We start from the raw sequence: 19,697 nt of genomic DNA, 5'->3' as shown, positions 1-19,697 counted from the left end.
ACATCTGAACAAAGTGTCACATTGAGTCAAAGTACATCTGGAACAAAGTGTCACATTGAGTCAAAGTACATCTGGAACAAACGCAGTGTCACATAGAGTCAAAGTACATCTGGAACAAACACAGTGTCACATAGAGTCAAAGTACATCTGGAACAAAGTGTCACATAGAGTCAAAGTACATCTGGATCAAAGTGTCACATAGAGTCAAAGTACATCTGGAACAAAGTGTCACATTGAGTCAAAGTACATCTGAACAAAGTGTCACATTGAGTCAAAGTATTTAACAATTGTTTTGCTTGATTTGTTTACCTTCATATTATGTGGAGGCTGCTGTTTCCCTGAATCTATCTCTATGTCAGCAGTAAACTGGTCGACAAGTTTCGGCAAAGGGACAGAATTGTTCCGGCCAGTGCATACAACTCCTCTCGGTGTCTGAGGATTCAAGAGACAAACCCTTCATGATGGAAGTCATTGGCCTTAGCACAAACTTACAGAATTTGTCACCACTATTGGAAATTTAGTTTTGTTTGTTTATTGCTTAATGGCACACTTCGTAATTGATGACAACAACTTGTAAATCCAGTGATTGATATAATGAGCAATGTCCCACCCCACAGAGAATGACGACACACAAACACGTCACTGAACGAGACCACCCGATCCATTTAGTCGCTTTTTATATTTTGGGCACTAATCCTAACCTGGAATCTCTACATTTGTCACTCAGCAATATTCCAGCTTTATGATGGCGGTCTGTAAATAATCAAGTCTAGATAAGACAATCCAGTGATTGTTTTAATGAGCACTGATCCACATAATTGGGATACAATGACATGCATCAACCACGTCAGCGAGCCTGACCACCCAATCTCGTTAGTCACCCCTTACGACATGCAAAGTCGCCTTTTACAGCAAGCATGGGTTGCTGAAGATCTATTCTAATCTGAGTCTGAATCAAACATGTTGGACAGAAGGAGTTACTGCCCTTGTTCAGTCCAACAACAAAGCTGGTGTTGGTGTTCGACGTAAGTTGGTGTTCACATATTCATAAAACAAGCCATGTTATCCAAATTTCTTTGTTTTGGTTTTACGGACTTTGATTGTGAAACATTTGGTAGGTAGGTCTTAAGAAATAATAACATCAAAAGCATTGTACAAGACTCATTTAATCTTCTTAAAAGTTTGATTTGGATTGGTAAGGTGATAAAAAGAATCATTTAAACAAATTCAAATAAAATTCCCATGGATATTTTTTTATTGTTAAAGTGATCTTTTATAAAAAATACCTTGTCATTTTGATTTTTTTTTATATATACATTTTCAAATCTAAAGGTCAGACATCCTTATTTCAAGCAAAAAAAAATTGTGAGACCTTACCTCAAATACACTTCTGTCCTTGATTGGGCCTGGTTTGAAGACGGAGAATTCGTATACATGGGAGAAGTTGTGTATACCTGATGTCTCCACATTGTTAGCTGAAATAGAAGGAGAAACAGTGATGTTTCCTCAACCTGACCACAAACATTACACAAACATTACACAAACATGGCAACGGAAATGTGCAGAGGGGATTTCCTGGCAGTATAGGTCCCCAGTACACTGTGCATGAGGTACAAGAGACCTGTTCTGCCGGGGAATCCCCACAGGGAGGCTAGCATGAGGTACAAGAGACCTGTTCTGCTGGGGAATCCCCACAGGGAGGCTAGCATGAGGTACAAGAGACCTGTTCTGCCGGGGAATCCCCACAGGGAGGCTAGCATGAGGTACAAGAGACCTTTTCTGCTGGGGAATCCCCACAGGGAGGCAAGCATGAGGTACAAGAGACCTGTTCTGCCGGGGAATCCCCACAGGGAGGCTAGCATGAGGTACAAGAGACCTGTTCTGCTGGGGAATCCCCACAGGGAGGCTAGCATGAGGTACAAGAGACCTGTTCTGCCGGGGAATCTCCACAGGGAGGCTAGCATGAGGTACAAGAGACCTGTTCTGCCGGGGAATCCCCACAGGGAGGCAAGCATGAGGTACAAGAGACCTGTTCTGCCGGGGAATCCCCACAGGGAGGCTAGCATGAGGTACAAGAGACCTGTTCTGCCGGGGAATCCCCACAGGGAGGCTAGCATGAGGTACAAGAGACCTGTTCTGCTGGGGAATCCCCACAGGGAGGCTAGCATGAGGTACAAGAGACCTGTTCTGCCGGGGAATCCCCACAGGGAGGCAAGCATGAGGTACAAGAGACCTTTTCTGCTGGGGAATCCCCACAGGGAGGCAAGCATGAGGTACAAGAGACCTTTTCTGCTGGGGAATCCCCACAGGGAGGCAAGCATGAGGTACAAGAGACCAGTTCTGCCGGGGAAACCCCACAGGGAGGCAAGCATGAGGTACAAGAGACCTTTTCTGCTGGGGAATCACCACAGGGAGGCAAGCATGAGGTACAAGAGACCTGTTCTGCCGGGGAATCCCCACAGGGAGGCAAGCATGAGGTACAAGAGACCTGTTCTGCTGGGGAATCCCCACAGGGAGGCAAGCATGGGGTACGAGACCTGTTCTGCCGGGGAATCCCCACAGGGAGGCAAGCATGATGTACAAGAGACCTGTTCTGCCGGGGAATCCCCACAGGGAGGCTAGCATGAGGTACAAGAGACCTGTTCTGCTGGGGAATCCCCACAGGGAGGCAAGCATGAGGTACAAGAGACCTTTTCTGCTGGGGAATCCCCACAGGGAGGCAAGCATGGGGTACAAGAGACCTGTTCTGCTGGGGAATCCCCACAGGGAGGCAAGCATGAGGTACAAGAGACCTGTTCTGCCGGGAATCCCTACAGGGAGGCAAGCATGAGGTACAAGAGACCTGTTCTGCTGGGAAATCACCACAGGGAGGCAAGCATGAGGTACAAGAGACCTGTTCTGCTGGGAAATCACCACAGGGAGGCAAGCATGGGGTACAAGAGACCTGTTCTGCTGGGGAATCACCACAGGGAGGCAAGCATGGGGTACAAGAGACAAAGATGGGTACCATAACCCTATTCTTCCAGGAACTCCCCACTGAAAGGATCATTATCCACCCACACCTGGTTCTTTGTAAAGACATGGCCATGGTTGGTTCATTTATCTACCTTGTCCACTGATGACAAATCGGATGGGGATGTTCTCACTGCTGGTGGCACTCTTATAGCCCGGTCTGCTGAAGTAGTAGTCGAGTTTAAAGGAGGCGTGAAGCTCAGCCGATACTTGACAGGAAGTCCACTGATTGACAGGGATGCCTCGGATCTGAAACAAAACCCACAAGTTCATCCTTACTAAAATGTTCCTCATACATATAAGGCTGGCCGGAAATTGTTTTCAACAAAAATCAGACATGACTGGCAAAAACTAAACTCTGTCACAGGTTTTATACCAGAAGAAGTACCTGACCCTCTCAATGTCCCCTCCCCTCCGCTCCACACCCCCTTTCAATGCCCCCTCCCTTCTGCTCCACCCCCAGGAGGCATTATGCTCATGAACCAGACTCGTGGTCTTTCACTTACTGTATGACCAGTTTTTGTGTGCCTTTTTTCAAATTTCCACCTCTTATTCATTTAGGGCTTAGTGTGTGGGGTAGGTGCATGTGTATCTTGTGGCCAAGTTTCATACCAAGGTACCACCTCAGGCAGATGAGCAACAACTTCTCATGGCCAATAAACATGTTTCTTTACTCCATATTAACTGTACATGAGACAGACAGACATGTCCTCAAGTCTTTGAGTAGCGGTAGTGAGTGAGTGAGTGAGTATGGTTTTACGCCACTTTTAGCAATATTCCAGCAATATCACGGCGGGGGACACCAGAAATGGGCTTCACACATTGCACCCATGTCGGGAATCGAACCCGGGACTTCAGCGTGACAAGCAAACGCTTTAACCACAAGGCTACCCTACTGCCCTGTGCCGGTAGTGAGAACAAAGATTTGATTTAGATGAGATTTCACACATCACCTCCATGCCGGGGATCGAACCTGGGTCTCTCACATGAGGAGCTAACGCTTGAACCACTAGGCTACACTACCACCCCTCATGAGGTCCTATTTCAGTATTGACAGTCACCATGATGAGCATTGCATTGAGTGAGTTGGGTTTAACGCCCCTTTGAACAGTATTCCAGTTATATCATGGCATGTCAGCTGGATGTGGGAAGAAATCCTGAAGTGATTCAAGTCTTTGATGTTTACCACTTTGGTGAAACCCACGAACATGGGTATGATGTTGTCAAACCTAGAAACATAATCAGAGCCCTTGATCATAGGTTCCTGTCATACCTAAGGGACAGAACTCTGCTCAGCAAATTGTTAGACAACTAAGCAACTTGTGCCCTCACATAGGGCTTAAAAGAACTGAAGAATTGGTTCTCAGGCAATGTTTTTTGAAAATATAGTGTGGTGTCATTTCTTTTTTTTTTTGGGGGGGGGGGGGGTGGGGTTGTTCAAACTAGTATGTAACCAAATAAACAATAGTGAAAGGGCCTCCCTACATAAATGTATTCCTTGATGAGTAGAATACTGGAAAACAGCATCTGACTACTGTTGGACTTGGAATGTTTAAGGATTTATTTATTTTAAAAAAATATATAGAAATACAAAGAATCGTGTGGTGAACTTTATGATGATGCGGGCGGTGCCTGAGGACCAAAACTATTATATTTTTAGCCTAGTAGTGAAAATGGCAAGACTGGAAGTAACTGTACACGAACCATCCATGCAGACCCAGTTCTTCTCAACTCACCATAGTTTCACCGACATACGACACATTGTATTTTTTCGCAAACTTGAAAACATCCGACACTGAAGCCATTTGAATCTTTCCATCTGTCCCTTGTGCTGTGAAGCCAAAGATGTTGTAGTTGTCGCTGTCGCTGTTGATGCTGGTTGTGTTGCATGTCTCGTCTTTAACACAAAATAAAGATAAGGATTCATGTCTGAGTCTTAGAGACTCGTCGACCTGTGAAGATCAGGGTTATAACTAGTCTTTAGCAACCCACCACCCTACTACCCGACCCTACCCGGGTACACGTTGTAGATATTTAGAGATAGGTACAAACTGTCCGATTTGGAAAAGTTTGACTGTAGCCCAGGTAAAATGTATTTGTTTTGTTTGTTTGTTGTTTAACGCCGCACTCAGCAATATTCCAGCTATATGACGGTGATCTGTAAATAATCGAGTCTGGACCAGACAATCCAGTGATGAACATCGATCCATGCAATTGGGATTGATGACATGTATCAACCAAGTCAGCGAGCCTGACCACCCGATCCCGTTAGTCGCCTTTTACGACAAGCATAGTCGCCTTTTACAGCAAGTATGGGTTGCTGAAGACCTATTCTACCCCGGAATCTTCACGGGTCACACAATATCATGGCAGGCGATATTAAAATGTGTGTCACACAGACTTGTACCCACAGAGGATTCATCTACTATTAGCCTGACAACTTTCAAGACTTTTCCAGGTCTTGTCCAGGGTATTAGGCCAGCCTTCCAGGAGTGAGTGAGTGAGTGAGTGAGTGAGTGAGTGAGTGAGTGAGTGAGTGAGTGAGTGAGTGAGTGAGTGAGTGAGTGAGTGAGTGAGTTTGGTTTAACACCGCTTTTAACATTATTCCAAAATGTATTTAGATACACGTGTAAAACAATCCGGTCATGCATACACTGAAGTTTACTGCATGAAGTTTTATCTTTATTCAAACATATACAATCAGAAGGAAAGGGTGCGTTGTCAAAAGGAAATGGGAACATTAGTGACTTGTAGTGTAACCATAGAGTTTTAGATAATTTTTGTCATTAAACATTATATCATGAGACTAACAACAGGTCCGGGTAGTCCTGTTGGTACCTGGGTCCTACTCTGGACCCACTCGACCTGAGTACCCGTCCCAGCTATATGACAGCGATCTGTAATCGAGTCTGGACCAGGCAGTCCTTCAATTCACATCATAACCATCGACTTACACACTTGGGATACGATGACATGCATCAACCAAGTCAGCTAGTCTGACCACCCGATCCCGTTAGTCGCCTCTTACAATGAGCAAAGTCACCACTAATGGCAAGCATGGGTTGCTGAAGACCTATTCTACCCCGGATCTTCACGGGTCTGCTTATTACGAATCTTAACTCTAAGAGAACTTCTAATGCAGAAGAACGTACATCCACATGTAGGCCATGTGGGGAATATGGGTAAGAATGTCGTCCCCAGCCACCTAAGCTGGTTCTAAGAGGTGACTTAATTGATAATAGGGTGGTCAGACTCGGTAGCTGGGTATATTGTATGTTATATTAGCACAGCAATGTGGACTGTTGCTGATACTATCAATCACTGGATTGTCAGGTCCAGACTGAATTTTTTACAGATCACCGTCACAAAGCTGGAATATTGCTGAGTGTGGCGTTAAGCAACAAACCAACACCATGCACAGAGGAAAATCTAAAATTGGCCTTCTTCATGATTTGACAAATTTATCTTACCTGCATAGTTTTCGCTTATCTTACAAAATGGCTTGATTATTTACAGACCGCCGTCATATAGCTGGAATATTGCTGAGTGCAGTGTTAAACAATAACAAACAAACACTTACTTGCTAGAATGTCATATCGCTCCTGTGTTTTGAAGTTGTGAATACTTTTGGTGATCTGGCCATTTCTAATCATTGTCAGTGCAACCTCTTTTCCAGGGAAGTCATAACTCTCCAAGACCTCAATCGTTTCCTGAGACTGAAATATCAAAACAATATAAGCTACTTTGTGCTATAACGGGTACAACTACTTATGTGTAGTTGAGTGAGTGAGTGAGTGAGTGAGTTGATTTAACACCGCTTTTAACATTATTTCAGTTATATCACGGCGTGTCTGCTTAATGTGGGAGGAAATCCCGAAGTGATGCAGATCTAAGACGTTTACCACTTCGGTGAAACCAACAAGCACGGGTATGGTGCTGACAAACCTAGAAACATAATTTGGGCGAACTGGGATTCGAACCCACAATCATAGGTTTCTGGTGTGCCCAAGGGACGCAACTCTGCACAGCGAATCGTGGCGCCTTAGACGACTGGGCCACCAATGCCCCCTTAGTCTTCCAGGATGTCATTTCAGTAAGGATCAATCATAACAAAATAACTAACCTTAGGCAGTGTCAACTCAGAATGACACACTAAAAGGCAGTTAACTTTATTTTACTGTTGCTGATATATCACCAGAAAAACATTACTTACCAATTATTTGTCCTTAATTTTTACATGACTTTATAAGAATTAGTGAAACATCTTCCCTAACCACTATTTATGTCTCACCTGTATAATGTTGGCCTCCACTCTCATTTCATATTGCTGGGGCAGTTCGGGCATATTGGGACCAATCGCTGATCGGGATTGGTTGCAGGTGAAGGTAAACTCGCCAGTTGCCATGGCAACAAGGGAGAGCACCACCACCATTCGTAGCATCTTTAGCGATGAAGTCATCATCCCATGAGATCCTGCAATGATATGAGTGAGTGAGTGAGTGAGTGAGTGAGTGAGTGGTCAAGTAGATCAAGTTCTTCACCACACAGAGTGAGTGAGTGAGTGAGTGAGTGACTGGTCAAGTGGATCAAGTTCTTCGCCACACAGAGTGAGTGAGCGACTGATCAAGTGGATCAAGTTCTTCGCCACGATGAGTGAGTGAGCGACTGGTCAAGTAGATCAAGTTCTTCGCCACAATGAGTGAGTGAGTGACTGGTCAAGTAGATCAAGTTCTTCGCCACACAGAGTAAGTGAGTGAGTGACTGGTCAAGTGGATAAAGTTCTTCGCCACGATGAGTGAGTGAGCGACTGGTCAAGTGGATCAAGTTCTTCGCCACGGTGAGTGAGTGAGCGACTGGTCAAGTGGATCAAGTACTTTGCCACACAGAGTGAGTGAGTGAGCGACTGGTCAAGTGGATCAAGTACTTTGCCACACAGAGTGAGTGAGTGAGCGACTGGTCAAGTGGATCAAGTACTTTGCCACACAGAGTGAGTGAGTGAGTGACTGGTCAAGTGGATCAAGTACCTCGCCACACAGAGTGAGTGCGTGAGTGACTGGTCAAGTGGATCAAGTACTTTGCCACACAGAGTGAGTGAGTGAGTGACTGGTCAAGTGGATCAAGTACTTTGCCACACAGAGTGAGTGAGTGAGCGACTGGTCAAGTGGATCAAGTACTTTGCCACACAGAGTGAGGGAGTGAGTGAACAATACATCAGTCACATCGGTCTGTCAGCTTAGTGTGGGAGGAAGTGATCCAAGTCATAGACAAGCGGAATACATTATGAGGACAAACCAATGGTCATAATCAAGTCAAATTCTGAACCTGCAATTTGAAACTGTGTTAAGATCAATAGGCTTACATGCAGGATTAGCACTGTTGTTTTAGCCGACAATGACTGAGCTTATTTCAAAGTAACAGAACATTCATTCTGGTCCAGTCTGATTCGGACAGCTTCTTTTCATAGTAAATTGGTTGTCAGGAAGTCTGAAGTGTAAAAAGTCCGAATTAGAGAGTTGTAGGTCAGTTTGAGAAATGACAATTTAGTAGGGGAACAGAGGGGACCGGAGAAAAAGTTCGATGTTCACCGAAATCAGAATTTGACAGAGACTGACTTGGACAGTTTGTTTGTTTGTCTATTGTTTAACGCAGCACTCAGCAATATTCCAGGTATATGACGGCGGTCTGTAAAATAATCAAGTCTGGACCAGACAATCCAGTGATTGACATCATGAGCATCGACCCACACAATTGGGATCGATGGCATGTATCAACCAAGTCAGTGAGCCTGACCACCTGATCCCGTTTGTCGCCATTTACGACAAGCATAGTTACCTGTTACGGCAAGCATGGGTTGCTGAAGACCTATTCTACCCCGGAATCTTCACGGGTCTGATTTGGACAGAAGAGTGAAGAGTGTAAGGATAAGGCCTCTAACCACAGTTAGATTTTCATGAGAGTCCAGGGTATACACCATGTAAGGATGGAGATAATTGAGGGCCTTGTGAAACAGATTCCATCTTCAAATGATTCCATGTCCAATTTGTTTCCATGGCAACGAACAAAAGTAAACATGTCAGCATCACTTCAACACTACATCGATATGTGAGCAAATAATGAAATATTCCCCTGCTTCTTGGAATATATCCCACCATAAGTCCAAGCAAATTAAACTTGTTTCCATGGTGACACATAGGCAACATTAAAAATAGGTTATATATTGAACTGCAGACTAAGGCCACATTACCAATAGGTTATATACTGAACTGCAGACAAAGACTACATTACCAATAGGTTATATACTGAACTGCAGACAAAGGCCACATTACCAATAGGTCATATACTGAACTGTAGACAAAGACTACATTACCAATAGGTTATATACTGAACTGCAGACAAAGGCCACATTACCAATAGGTCATATACTGAACTGTAGACAAAGACTACATTACCAATAGGTTATATACTGAACTGCAGACAAAGGCCACATTACCAATAGGTCATATACTGAACTGTAGACAAAGACTACATTACCAATAGGTTATATACTGAACTGCAGACAAAGGCCACATTACCAATAGGTTATATACTGAACTGCAGACAAAGACTACATTACGAATGGGTTATTTACTGAACCACAAAAGAAACATCACTTCATGAAAATAGTTCATGAAAGTTTCCCATTGAAACATCAATATATTTTTTGGAGGTATCTCATTTCTGACATTAGTCTGTATACAAATTTAATGTAAATGGCAAAAAAAGTGACACGATTTATGGATATATGGGGCCCCAAAATGCAACTTAACAAACATCCAGTCCCAAACGCTTTCCCTGAAAATCAAAATCATTAGTTTGGTATCCTATTTATAAATTCCTGTATATGGTTTGAGAAAAATATTTAACATATGGAGTTATAATCCTAAATTGAAATAATAACAGTCAGTGGAAATACCAGCTGATAACAGTATCACCCAAAATTAAATACTGGGCCGTATAAAAATAAATTTTCTATTAATTTTCTATAAATTGTCATCTAAATCTCAACTGTACGAACCCTGTTCCACGTCAATAGATGTACACCACATCTCACCTCTTCATAAAAAAGTCCAATTCGACAAAACTGGTCACCGTGATATAACACCTTGTATAATATGGTAATATCTCAACCAGCAAGTCACAATTTAGGTCTGTGAATAGAGCCTGTCTAGTTTAACAACACCTGATGTAAATGTAGAACATTGCTGAAGTCAATGTGGACAACACACTGTGTAACAATTGTTGCAGCTTTCAGAGCCAGTGTTTGAACCCCCAACACATTGTTGGCTTTAGTGTCAAAGCAAAGCAGAACAAGTAGAGCCACACAAAAGAGAGTATGCAACGGACTTGATAGTATTTATAATCCTTTACAACCCATTGGTATTTATTACAAAAGTCTATTTCAATATTCACAGCCAGTGGATATGACAGTATATCAATACTTGCTACCAATGGAATATAATAGAATTATGTACCTGCTTCAACTGAAATTGACTTTATCGTCAAGCAACCCTCATTGTTTGTATTAGATATTGCATTAATAATTTAATATCGTGCAGTAAGTAGAAATATAATACCATGATCAATATATAACTAAAGCCTATTTCAACATTCAATATATCCTGTTTCAAATGTGATATAATAGAATTATACATCTGCTTTTAGTTATACTTAATTCATTTGACAAATTAGCCATGAATAATTATACTAAAGTACTCACGGAAATGAAAAAAAACTGTTTTTTTCGAGCTCAGATTTTAAATAAATGCAGTTAATATACAAAATATATAAATATTCAAACAATTCAATTAGTACTAATAGGGCCTTGGCACAAATACAGTGTATCAAAGTTTTTTTTGTCTTTTTACACGTAAAAGTGTGTAAAAATATGAACAAAACAGACTATTGTGAAACTGAGCATAACCAGGTGTTAGTAGATCAAGGTGAATGTCCATGACTATGACACCTTGAAGACAGGTGAAAACAGGTGCTTGAAACCCACGTGCATGTGATTTGTCAGTGGTTAGTGATTTGTGAGTGGCATTGTGGGATAGTGAATCATCGTCAAAATATCAGAACATAAAAGTAACACATTCCCTTCTCAAACAACAACTTACATGTCATTATTATTATGTACATAAACATAGCTGTTATTTTTATTGTTGTTAGGATAACTTTTTTTCCGGGCTAATTTGCATAATGCCTATAGCCTGTTTCTGTCATGTCAATTTGGACTTAGTTTTATTTTTGAATGTTGAAAAGTGCATACAAATTACCTCCTGTAAAGTACATTTTGTATTGAGCACTGAGATAAAACTAGCAAATCCAGACTAGTATTTTTCTAGTTGTTTTGTTATTTCGTATTTACATCTACGTAATGCTTTGTGTCGATTATTAAATCCAGCAAAACATTTTTTTTTTCATTTCCATGAGTACTTTAATCCACTATTGATAGGGTATTTATTTCTCCATGACATTCAAAAAAGATTCTCATAATATACTCCTCAACTTTTGATAGGGATAAATGGAAATGTCATTCTATACAAATATACACTTGACATAATATATTCCTCAACTTTGATAGGGATAAATTGAAATGTCATTCTATACAAATATACACTGGACATATTATGAGAATCAGTTTGATGTATCACAGAGAGATAGGAATATCACAATCAAAAGCATCTTCTCAAACTTCTGGGGTTACATTTCGGTACGGCGACTATGCTTGTCGTAAAAGGGCGAATATGCTTGTCGTAAGAGGAGACTATGCTTGTCATAAGAGGCGACTATGCTTGTCGTAAGAGGCAACTAACAGGATCGGGTGGTCAAGCTTGCTGACTTGATTGATGCTTGTCATCGATCCCAATTGCGTGGATCAATGCTCATGACATCAATCACTGGATTGTCTGGTGAGAGTCGATTATTGACAGATTGCCGTCATATAGCTGGAATATTGCTGAGTGCGGCGTAAAACAACAAACAGGGCGGTAAACCTACACTTACTACTGGATCCATTCCCATGACTTCCATTAACATTTTACTAACCTACCAAACGTGGAGATGAGGAAAAACGAAATGGGTAAGGGAGGTAACTCCTATTGCCTGGAGACCAAAGCCACTGCGAGATTAAATGGACATGAAGACATCATTTCTATCAAAAAGGTTTTCGAAGGGCTCCCTTTAGTGTGTCAGTCAGTTTTTCATTGTTGAATTTCTTGCAATCTCCATCGTAATCAATGGGATTGGCTGCCATGTTGTTGATATTGAGACTGGTTTGTAACTCGCATTCTGATTGGTCCGTTAATCTGAGCAATGTAGCAAATCAAATTGGCTAATGGAAATCAAGGGCAGGTAATTTGAGATTGCTAGAATCACCAATCTCATTAAAATCAGACCTTAGTTCTCGCTACCGCTAAACAAAGATCTGAAGACATCCCATTAGGGGTCACGTCAGAATGACCTTTCATCCAACCAATCAGTGCGTCGCTTACCAGATTTTGAAAGTGACAGTCGGAATGTAATTTCTAGTCATGCAATCTCGAAAACTTTAACATGGTGTATTCCAAACGATAGTTACGGGTTTAACGACTGAATCCTTACAATCTAGACCATTCCAGAATGTTTTTTTGTTCACGTTTCAAATTTGTAATTGAGAATTTGTCAAAATATGTTTCGAAGCGAAGCCGCCAATTTGAAAAGCGTGAGGAAGCTGCCTTCTGATTGGTCATTCCATTGGTCGGTCAAAGTTCGCGCAATGTCCGCCTGATGTGAGCCATAATGGGATGTCCTCAGATCTTTGTTTAGCGGAAGCGAGAACAAAGATCTGATTTTAATGAGATGACTAGAATCACAGAAATGGATACAGAGGTTCACCTGGAGATACAAAGGATGTACTAAAGTGGGGTCTTTGTCAAGTGAATATTTAAATAGAATGACATGTCTGATTATTCCTATCAAAAATTGATTTGACCATGAATTTGAAAATTACTTGATTACTTAAATCACAATCATCAAATCTCTCTGGCCTGTGGCAGAGGTACCAGGCTGATCGCAAGGAACTCTGGGGGGGGGGGAGAGTGGGTGGCAACGGTACTACAGAAATGTAGCTGTGGTAGTGAAGCCAGGTATTTCTCATAATAGTATGGTGATCTAATACACTGGGTAATCATGGATATGAAGCCAGGATTGTAAATAATACTGTCTATAAGAAATATTCCAGGCTCCCCACAGACAATGAAATTGTTGATCCCTTTGTGAATTTTTGTTGAGTCAGAAAGAGATGTGAAACTCTACCCATTCTCCCATGTCACCTGCTCAACCCCTGACTGAATAGGGACAGTCCAAATAACCGGCTGAGCTCATAGAATTACCAAATACCCACCTGGGGGGATGTTTAAATGCCTCGTGATAATGTCTCGTGATAATGTCTCACCTAAAATGGGGCATTGCCAGTGTTGCAATATACTGTTCAACTTTTGACAGGGATATTCCCAATGTCTATGTGAGGATTGTAATGTTTGTTTGCTGTTAATTGAGACACACTCAATATTCCAGCTACATGCCCATGGCCTGATATAAATGAATCTGGACTGGACAATCCAGTGATTGATATTGAAAGCAACAATCCACGTCGGGCTACAATGACACTCAATCAACCAAGTCACCGAGTCTGACCACCCACCCGATACATTTGGTCGCCTCTTACGACCAGCATAGGTTGCTTGGGGCCAAGTTATCTTTATTGCAAGTTAATAAAACACAATTCAACAAGTTGTTGTCCTCTCATATCCCAGTATCCCTATCCAATGTTGAGTGGTATCACGTAGTGAACAGGGGGCACGGGGTGCACGGGTGGCCCAGTCGTCTAAGGTGCCACGATTCGCTGTGCAGTGTTGCGTCCCTTGGGCACACCAGAAAACTATGATTGTGGGTTCGAATTCCGGTTTGCCCCGATTATGTTTCTAGGTTTGTCAGCACCATACCGTGCTCGTGGGTTTCACTGAAGTGGTAAACGTCTGAGACCTGCATCACTTTGGGCTTTCCTCCCACATTAAGCTGACATGCCTTGATATAACTGGAATACTGTTAAAAGTGACGTTAAACCCAACTCACTCACTTACTCATCTAGTGATCATCGATTTAAACCAATACCCGGTACATTAATAGCTCTTTCTAAAATGAGTGAGTGAGTTGGGTTTAATGCCGTTTTTAACAGTATTCCGGTTACCGTATTCGACGTAATATGCGCCCACGGCAATATTTGCTGATATATTTGCTAGTGAACAAGCCCAATTTGCATCCCTTCCGATTGATCAATGTACACAAGACTTATTTATTCGGTATAATACACACACATGTGTTATATGCACCCTTATTTATGGGCAATTAAAATCTGGAAAAACATATCTGTCGTACATAAACATTTCAGGCTGTCAGCATAAACAAGAAATTTATCTTTCAACTATGTTTTTTTCCACCAAAATAATATTCTAATAAGAGCCCCATATTTCTAATTTTGAGAGCGCCCCGGGCGCTTATGACGTCGAATACGGTATATTACGGCATGTCTGCTTAATGTGGACAGAAAGCCCGAAGTTCTTTCCAGACTGGGAACATTGCAAATATATGAGATGTCAAAGTATGGCCCTTCTTCCTAACACTGCCTCCCATTTACGATCCAGGGATACCGACCTGACATTCTTTTTTTATCTCTCACTATACGTGCACAGAGGAGCAGAACATTTAATACATCATCCATGACTTGTTTTAAAAACAATCAAACAAAACACAAAAACTGAAGTTCAAATATAATTAAAAAGCTAAGATACCTGATCTTGTAACTTATAGGGAGCTAATTCCAACACACATTCCAGATTTTGCACCTGTGTATAAACTTACATCATGAAGATTTCATTGTCTTGGAGGTCAGCAGCTGTGACTCAAGATCTTTTGAATGTCTCATGTTCCAGTTCTTGACACAGGGTCATATCAGAGTCTGGGACGATGAACCTGTAACCGTCACACTGGGAGCCTGACAGGAGTGGAGTGGAGTGGAGTGGAGTGGAGTGGAGTGGAGCGGGTGGAGTGGAGTGGAGTGGAGTGGAGTGGAGTGGAGTGGAGTGGATTTGAGTGGAGTGGATTTGAGTGGAGTGGATTTGAGTGGAGAGGAGTGGAGAGGGGTGTAACATTACTGAGGGAAAAAAAAGTATTATGGTTCTGGACTCCACACGCAGACTTTTTAGCAAGGGCAGTTAATTAACACTAACCTGCTTTCCCCATAACGAACCTACAAACTGTACATGATGTACAACTTCTCTCATGTCTGCAGGTTCTGTGTGTGTGTGGAGGATGATAAGGCCTTTGGGGTTTCTTGAGTGCAGTTTGGACATCACTCGACTGAGCGGTTATGAATTGTTGCGAATAGGGAATTTTAATAACTGAGACAACACTGCCTTTCCTTCAGAATATGAAGTTTCTTAATGTCGTGCAAATGAACTTGTCTTAAAAAAAAAAATGCACAAAAAAACAGCCAAAAAACCTTCATCATATCATCCTTTTTGGCCGAATCGCGGCGCCTTAGACGACTGGGCCACCCGTGCCCCCAACGAAGACTTAGACCATTGTAGCACTATGATCACTTTGTGGAACAGGACCCAGAAACATTATACTAATGTTTTGGGCCTTTAGTTTAATAACTAAATAATTCTTAGTATACATCCGTGATAGCCAAAAAATAATTTACAAAATGTAATATTCTATTAGGTAAATATTTCAAATCCACTGAGCATTCAGACGTCTGTCAGCATTTCATCATGGATGATTAAGATGATTAATTGGGTAATTATTATAACTAATAACACAGGTACGATTGCTTCACCTGCCACCTGCCTCGTCAAGACACCTGTTCCATCATCAAACTGCCCATGCAGGCATGACAAGTTCACAAATCTGAAATTTTGTCAAATATTCAGTTAAACACCAAGTTTTATTGTGTGTTTGTTGTTTATGAGACCCTGGGCTTTCTGTGGGAGACATAAGCTGCTCTAGTAGTGACAGCATTGCTGGCGAAGACGCCAGGGCCAGCTGAAGATACTGCCTATTCCCACACCATGTTGTTTGTTTGCTGCTTGTTGTTTGTTGTTTAACAGCCCGCTAAGCAATATTCCAGCTATATGACAGCGGTCTGTAAGTAAGCGAGTCTGGACCAGACAATCCAGTGCTTGCTACTAACCAACCAAGTTTGCGGACCCGATCTATTCAGTCACCTTGTATTGATCAGCATAGGTTGCTGGGGACCCATTCTAACCAGGAATCCCCATGGGGATTGTAGGGGATCCATGATTAAAGGTAAATGAAAACCTTGTGGGCACACAGAGGAATTTGATTTCTCAGCACTGCTAACAAACATAGTACTCTGCACCATGTTGCTAGCCAATGTCAATTTGACAAACCTTAGGGATAGTAAAATTCTTGATGGGGTAGAACTTCTGGCCTTTAAAAAAAAGTTGGTAGCATTTAAAGGGTGTGATACGTTATCACTATTTAGGCCAATAAACATTTCTGGTTAATTTCTAACTTGCGACTTTGTTGTTTCACAGTGAACTATAGCAATATTCCAGGTATATGACAGAGGTCTATAAATAATCGAGTCAGGTGATATCATGAGCATCAATCTACACAATTGGGACATAATGATATGCCTCAACCAAGTCACCAAGCCTGATCATCTCATTCTGTTGGTCGCCTCTTACGACAAGCATGGGTTGCTTCAGACCAATTATATCCTGTGTCTGTAGGTGGGGTGAAAGATGTTGAAACGAGATTACATTCATGCAAATTCTCAACTCCAATTCCAGCTCTGTGAAGAAATTGTTTAAAGTTATCCTCAGGGGTAGTTGAATTTCTGGCTTTTTAGACCCTGATCATCTCACGCTACGGGTGAATAATTCTATATACACCGATTTACAAAATGGCGCTTCGTTGTTGATGGCAACATATAACGATCATTATGAGATTACAAAAAAACAAGAGAAACAGCTTCCTACATTTTGAAAGTGGATGACTGGTTTCTTAAATCGTTATTAGAAATAATTATGACTTTTTCAATATAATTACAACGTTTTTCATCTTATATTTTTGAATATCTGCGAGTACCAACACATGTCTTGCACTCCGACTTCGTAGTGTTTTTTTCCTTTCACTTCCTAGTTCAACTTATCTGCGGGTCATATCTTTCGTATTTCAATGGTCAAGTTAACACCTCGGCTTATCTACCGGGTCGGCTTATCTGCGGTCATATACGGTTTATAAAAAATAATGCCTTGAGCGTGGCAATTATGTTTGATGTGTGCACAACCATGGTGTACACTTGTGCCACTTGCCTACATCACACATGTCCATATTGGCACTGGATACGTGTATATTGGCACTGGATATGTGTATATTGGCACTGGATACGTGTATATTGGCACTGGATACGTGTATATTGGCACTGGATATGTGTATATTGGCACTGGATACGTGTATATTGGCACTGGATACGTCCATATTGACACTGGATACGTGTATATTGGCACTGGATACGTGTATATTGGCACTGGATACGTGTATATTGGCACTGGATACGTCCATATTGGCACTGGATACGTGTATATTGGCACTGGATACGTGTATATTGGCACTGGATACGTCCATATTGGCACTGGATACGTGTATATTGGCACTGGATACGTGTATATTGGCACTGGATACGTGTATAATGGCACTGGATACGTGTATATTGGCACTGGATACGTGTATATTGGCACTGGATACGTCCATATTGGCACTGGATACGTGTATATTCGCACTTGATACGTCCATATTGGCATTGGATAGTCAATGCTGTTCATATAAATATATGCGCTTCTGGTCATTGATACAAGTTTTATGAATGAGAGAGACAGGGGGGTGGGGTGGACAGCTTCTTGAAATTATTTGAGGCACTAGAATATGCTAGAACTCCAATATATTGAATTATTATCCAAGGATTGGGGGGTCGCTTCGATACTCCACATAGGTCCAGTAAATGAAACCCATTTCCAATTCTCGAGCAGTAGAATGGATGTTGTTTTGAGGTGTGTGTGTGTGTGTGTGTGTGTGTGTGTGTGTGTGTGTGTTAAGGGTGTGGGGGTGTGCACTGCTTCTTGAAATGGTTTGAGCAATGAAACATATACTAGAACTCAAATATTTGTTATTTTTGGTGACACACATCACCAAATGATTCAGTTATGTTGTTTACATACTGAACAACATGACCAAACAAGTCTGGATTCATAAACATTTGGGGAGGCGCAGAGTTCACAACAAAAATAATATCCCCCAAAATATTCAAGATCCCTAATTGTTTTGTTCAGCATATAACCTGACTTTAAGCTTCAAAGGGTGGAAAGCAGTGGGAGGGAAGCACCTCCTGTGGAAAACAAAAGCTACATTAATCTGTTCATAGTAGTGACTGATGTTACCATTAGCTATACACCATGCAAGACTAGAGTTGTTACACACCAAGTGTTTGAAAAGAATGACACAAATATTCCGTTTATAGCTTCTGATCTAGGCACACAGAGTAAGATGACCTGAGCATGGTGCATGAATAAAACTGATTTCTAAACAGTCGTGTCTGTGGATGCAGAGTGCGGTGGCGTCTTCATGGAATCCCCTTTCAAAGAGGATCAGAGGGATAGGAACAAAAGTATATAACCTTTGTGTTTTTGAAATACACATGTACATTGAAATAACCAGCATAAAGGTAGAGTCCTCAGTACCCAATCCCCCATACTGGTCTAGTTGAAACAAGGCCCCCCACCCCACCCAGAAACTAAGAACATGAAACACTGAAGTCAGACATCCTGTGATCGACATACTTAATTTCAAAATGAATCCCCTACACCTTTCAGTATAAATCTGAACTAACACAAGCTTAAAACACAATCTAGACAAAGAAAACACAAACTGATCAGAAATATCCTTGAAGGCACAACAGCCTTGGCATAGGAACAACAGATGAACACCACGGTCAACAACACTTGAACAACAGTCAACAACACTTGAACAACAGTCAACAACACTTGAACAACAGTCAACAACACTTGAACAACAGTAAACAACACTTGAACAACAGTCAACGTCCTGATTGCCCACATACTCAGAAGCTACAACACCATGCCACAACACCGGCCTCACTGAATGACTAGTTAGATATTTGTTGAGTGACACCATTTCCTAATATCTACGTACCTCGTCTTCTCCCACAAAGATGATGGTTGCTGTGTAAAGGGTAGCTGCTCTGGTAGATTCCACGCCAGCGTCACCTGTAGTCGACACCTGTAGTCGTAAATGGGTGCGAGCAAATGGGTCCTCTTACCTAGCGTATTATTGTGTCAGGTCAGTGGAGCGTGTCGCTGAAGACATGGCGGGGCTCGAGACATATGAGGTGCATGCTTGGCTGACTTTGTGATTGACGGGCCCTGTATTACAAACCTGACAGGAACTGTTTCTACACACAGGAAAGCTATTGAACATGGAATTATACATTTGTGAAGATTTTTAAAGTAACTAGGGTGATGACAATTGAAAGAAAGTGATTACATAATGACTGGTTGTACTGA

At 41.7% G+C, this 19,697-nt stretch overlaps 1 protein-coding gene across 2 annotated transcripts in view; it reads right to left on the bottom strand.

Annotated features, from left to right (window-relative positions):
- LOC139461079 (uncharacterized) overlaps positions 1-19,473 on the bottom strand; it is a 38,279-nt gene extending 18,806 nt beyond the window's left edge. For both annotated transcript variants that reach the window (XM_071242595.1, XM_071242596.1), the window contains exons 1-7: positions 19,327-19,473; positions 7,304-7,485; positions 6,593-6,728; positions 4,749-4,909; positions 3,108-3,261; positions 1,378-1,475; positions 310-432 (exon numbers count right to left, since the gene is read on the bottom strand). In XM_071242595.1, the coding sequence (XP_071098696.1) occupies positions 310-432; positions 1,378-1,475; positions 3,108-3,261; positions 4,749-4,909; positions 6,593-6,728; positions 7,304-7,474 (843 nt within the window). In that variant the 5' untranslated portion in view covers positions 7,475-7,485; positions 19,327-19,473. The remainder of the gene's footprint in view (positions 1-309; positions 433-1,377; positions 1,476-3,107; positions 3,262-4,748; positions 4,910-6,592; positions 6,729-7,303; positions 7,486-19,326) is intronic.
- Positions 19,474-19,697: the final 224 nt, after the last annotated feature.

This window comes from Haliotis cracherodii, unplaced genomic scaffold (assembly GCF_022045235.1).
Source record: "Haliotis cracherodii isolate W230 unplaced genomic scaffold, xgHalCrac1.p SCAF_14, whole genome shotgun sequence".
Lineage (NCBI taxonomy): Eukaryota > Metazoa > Mollusca > Gastropoda > Lepetellida > Haliotidae > Haliotis > Haliotis cracherodii.
Note: the sequence above shows the minus strand (reverse complement) of the source record. Positions and strands in the feature narration are given on the sequence as shown.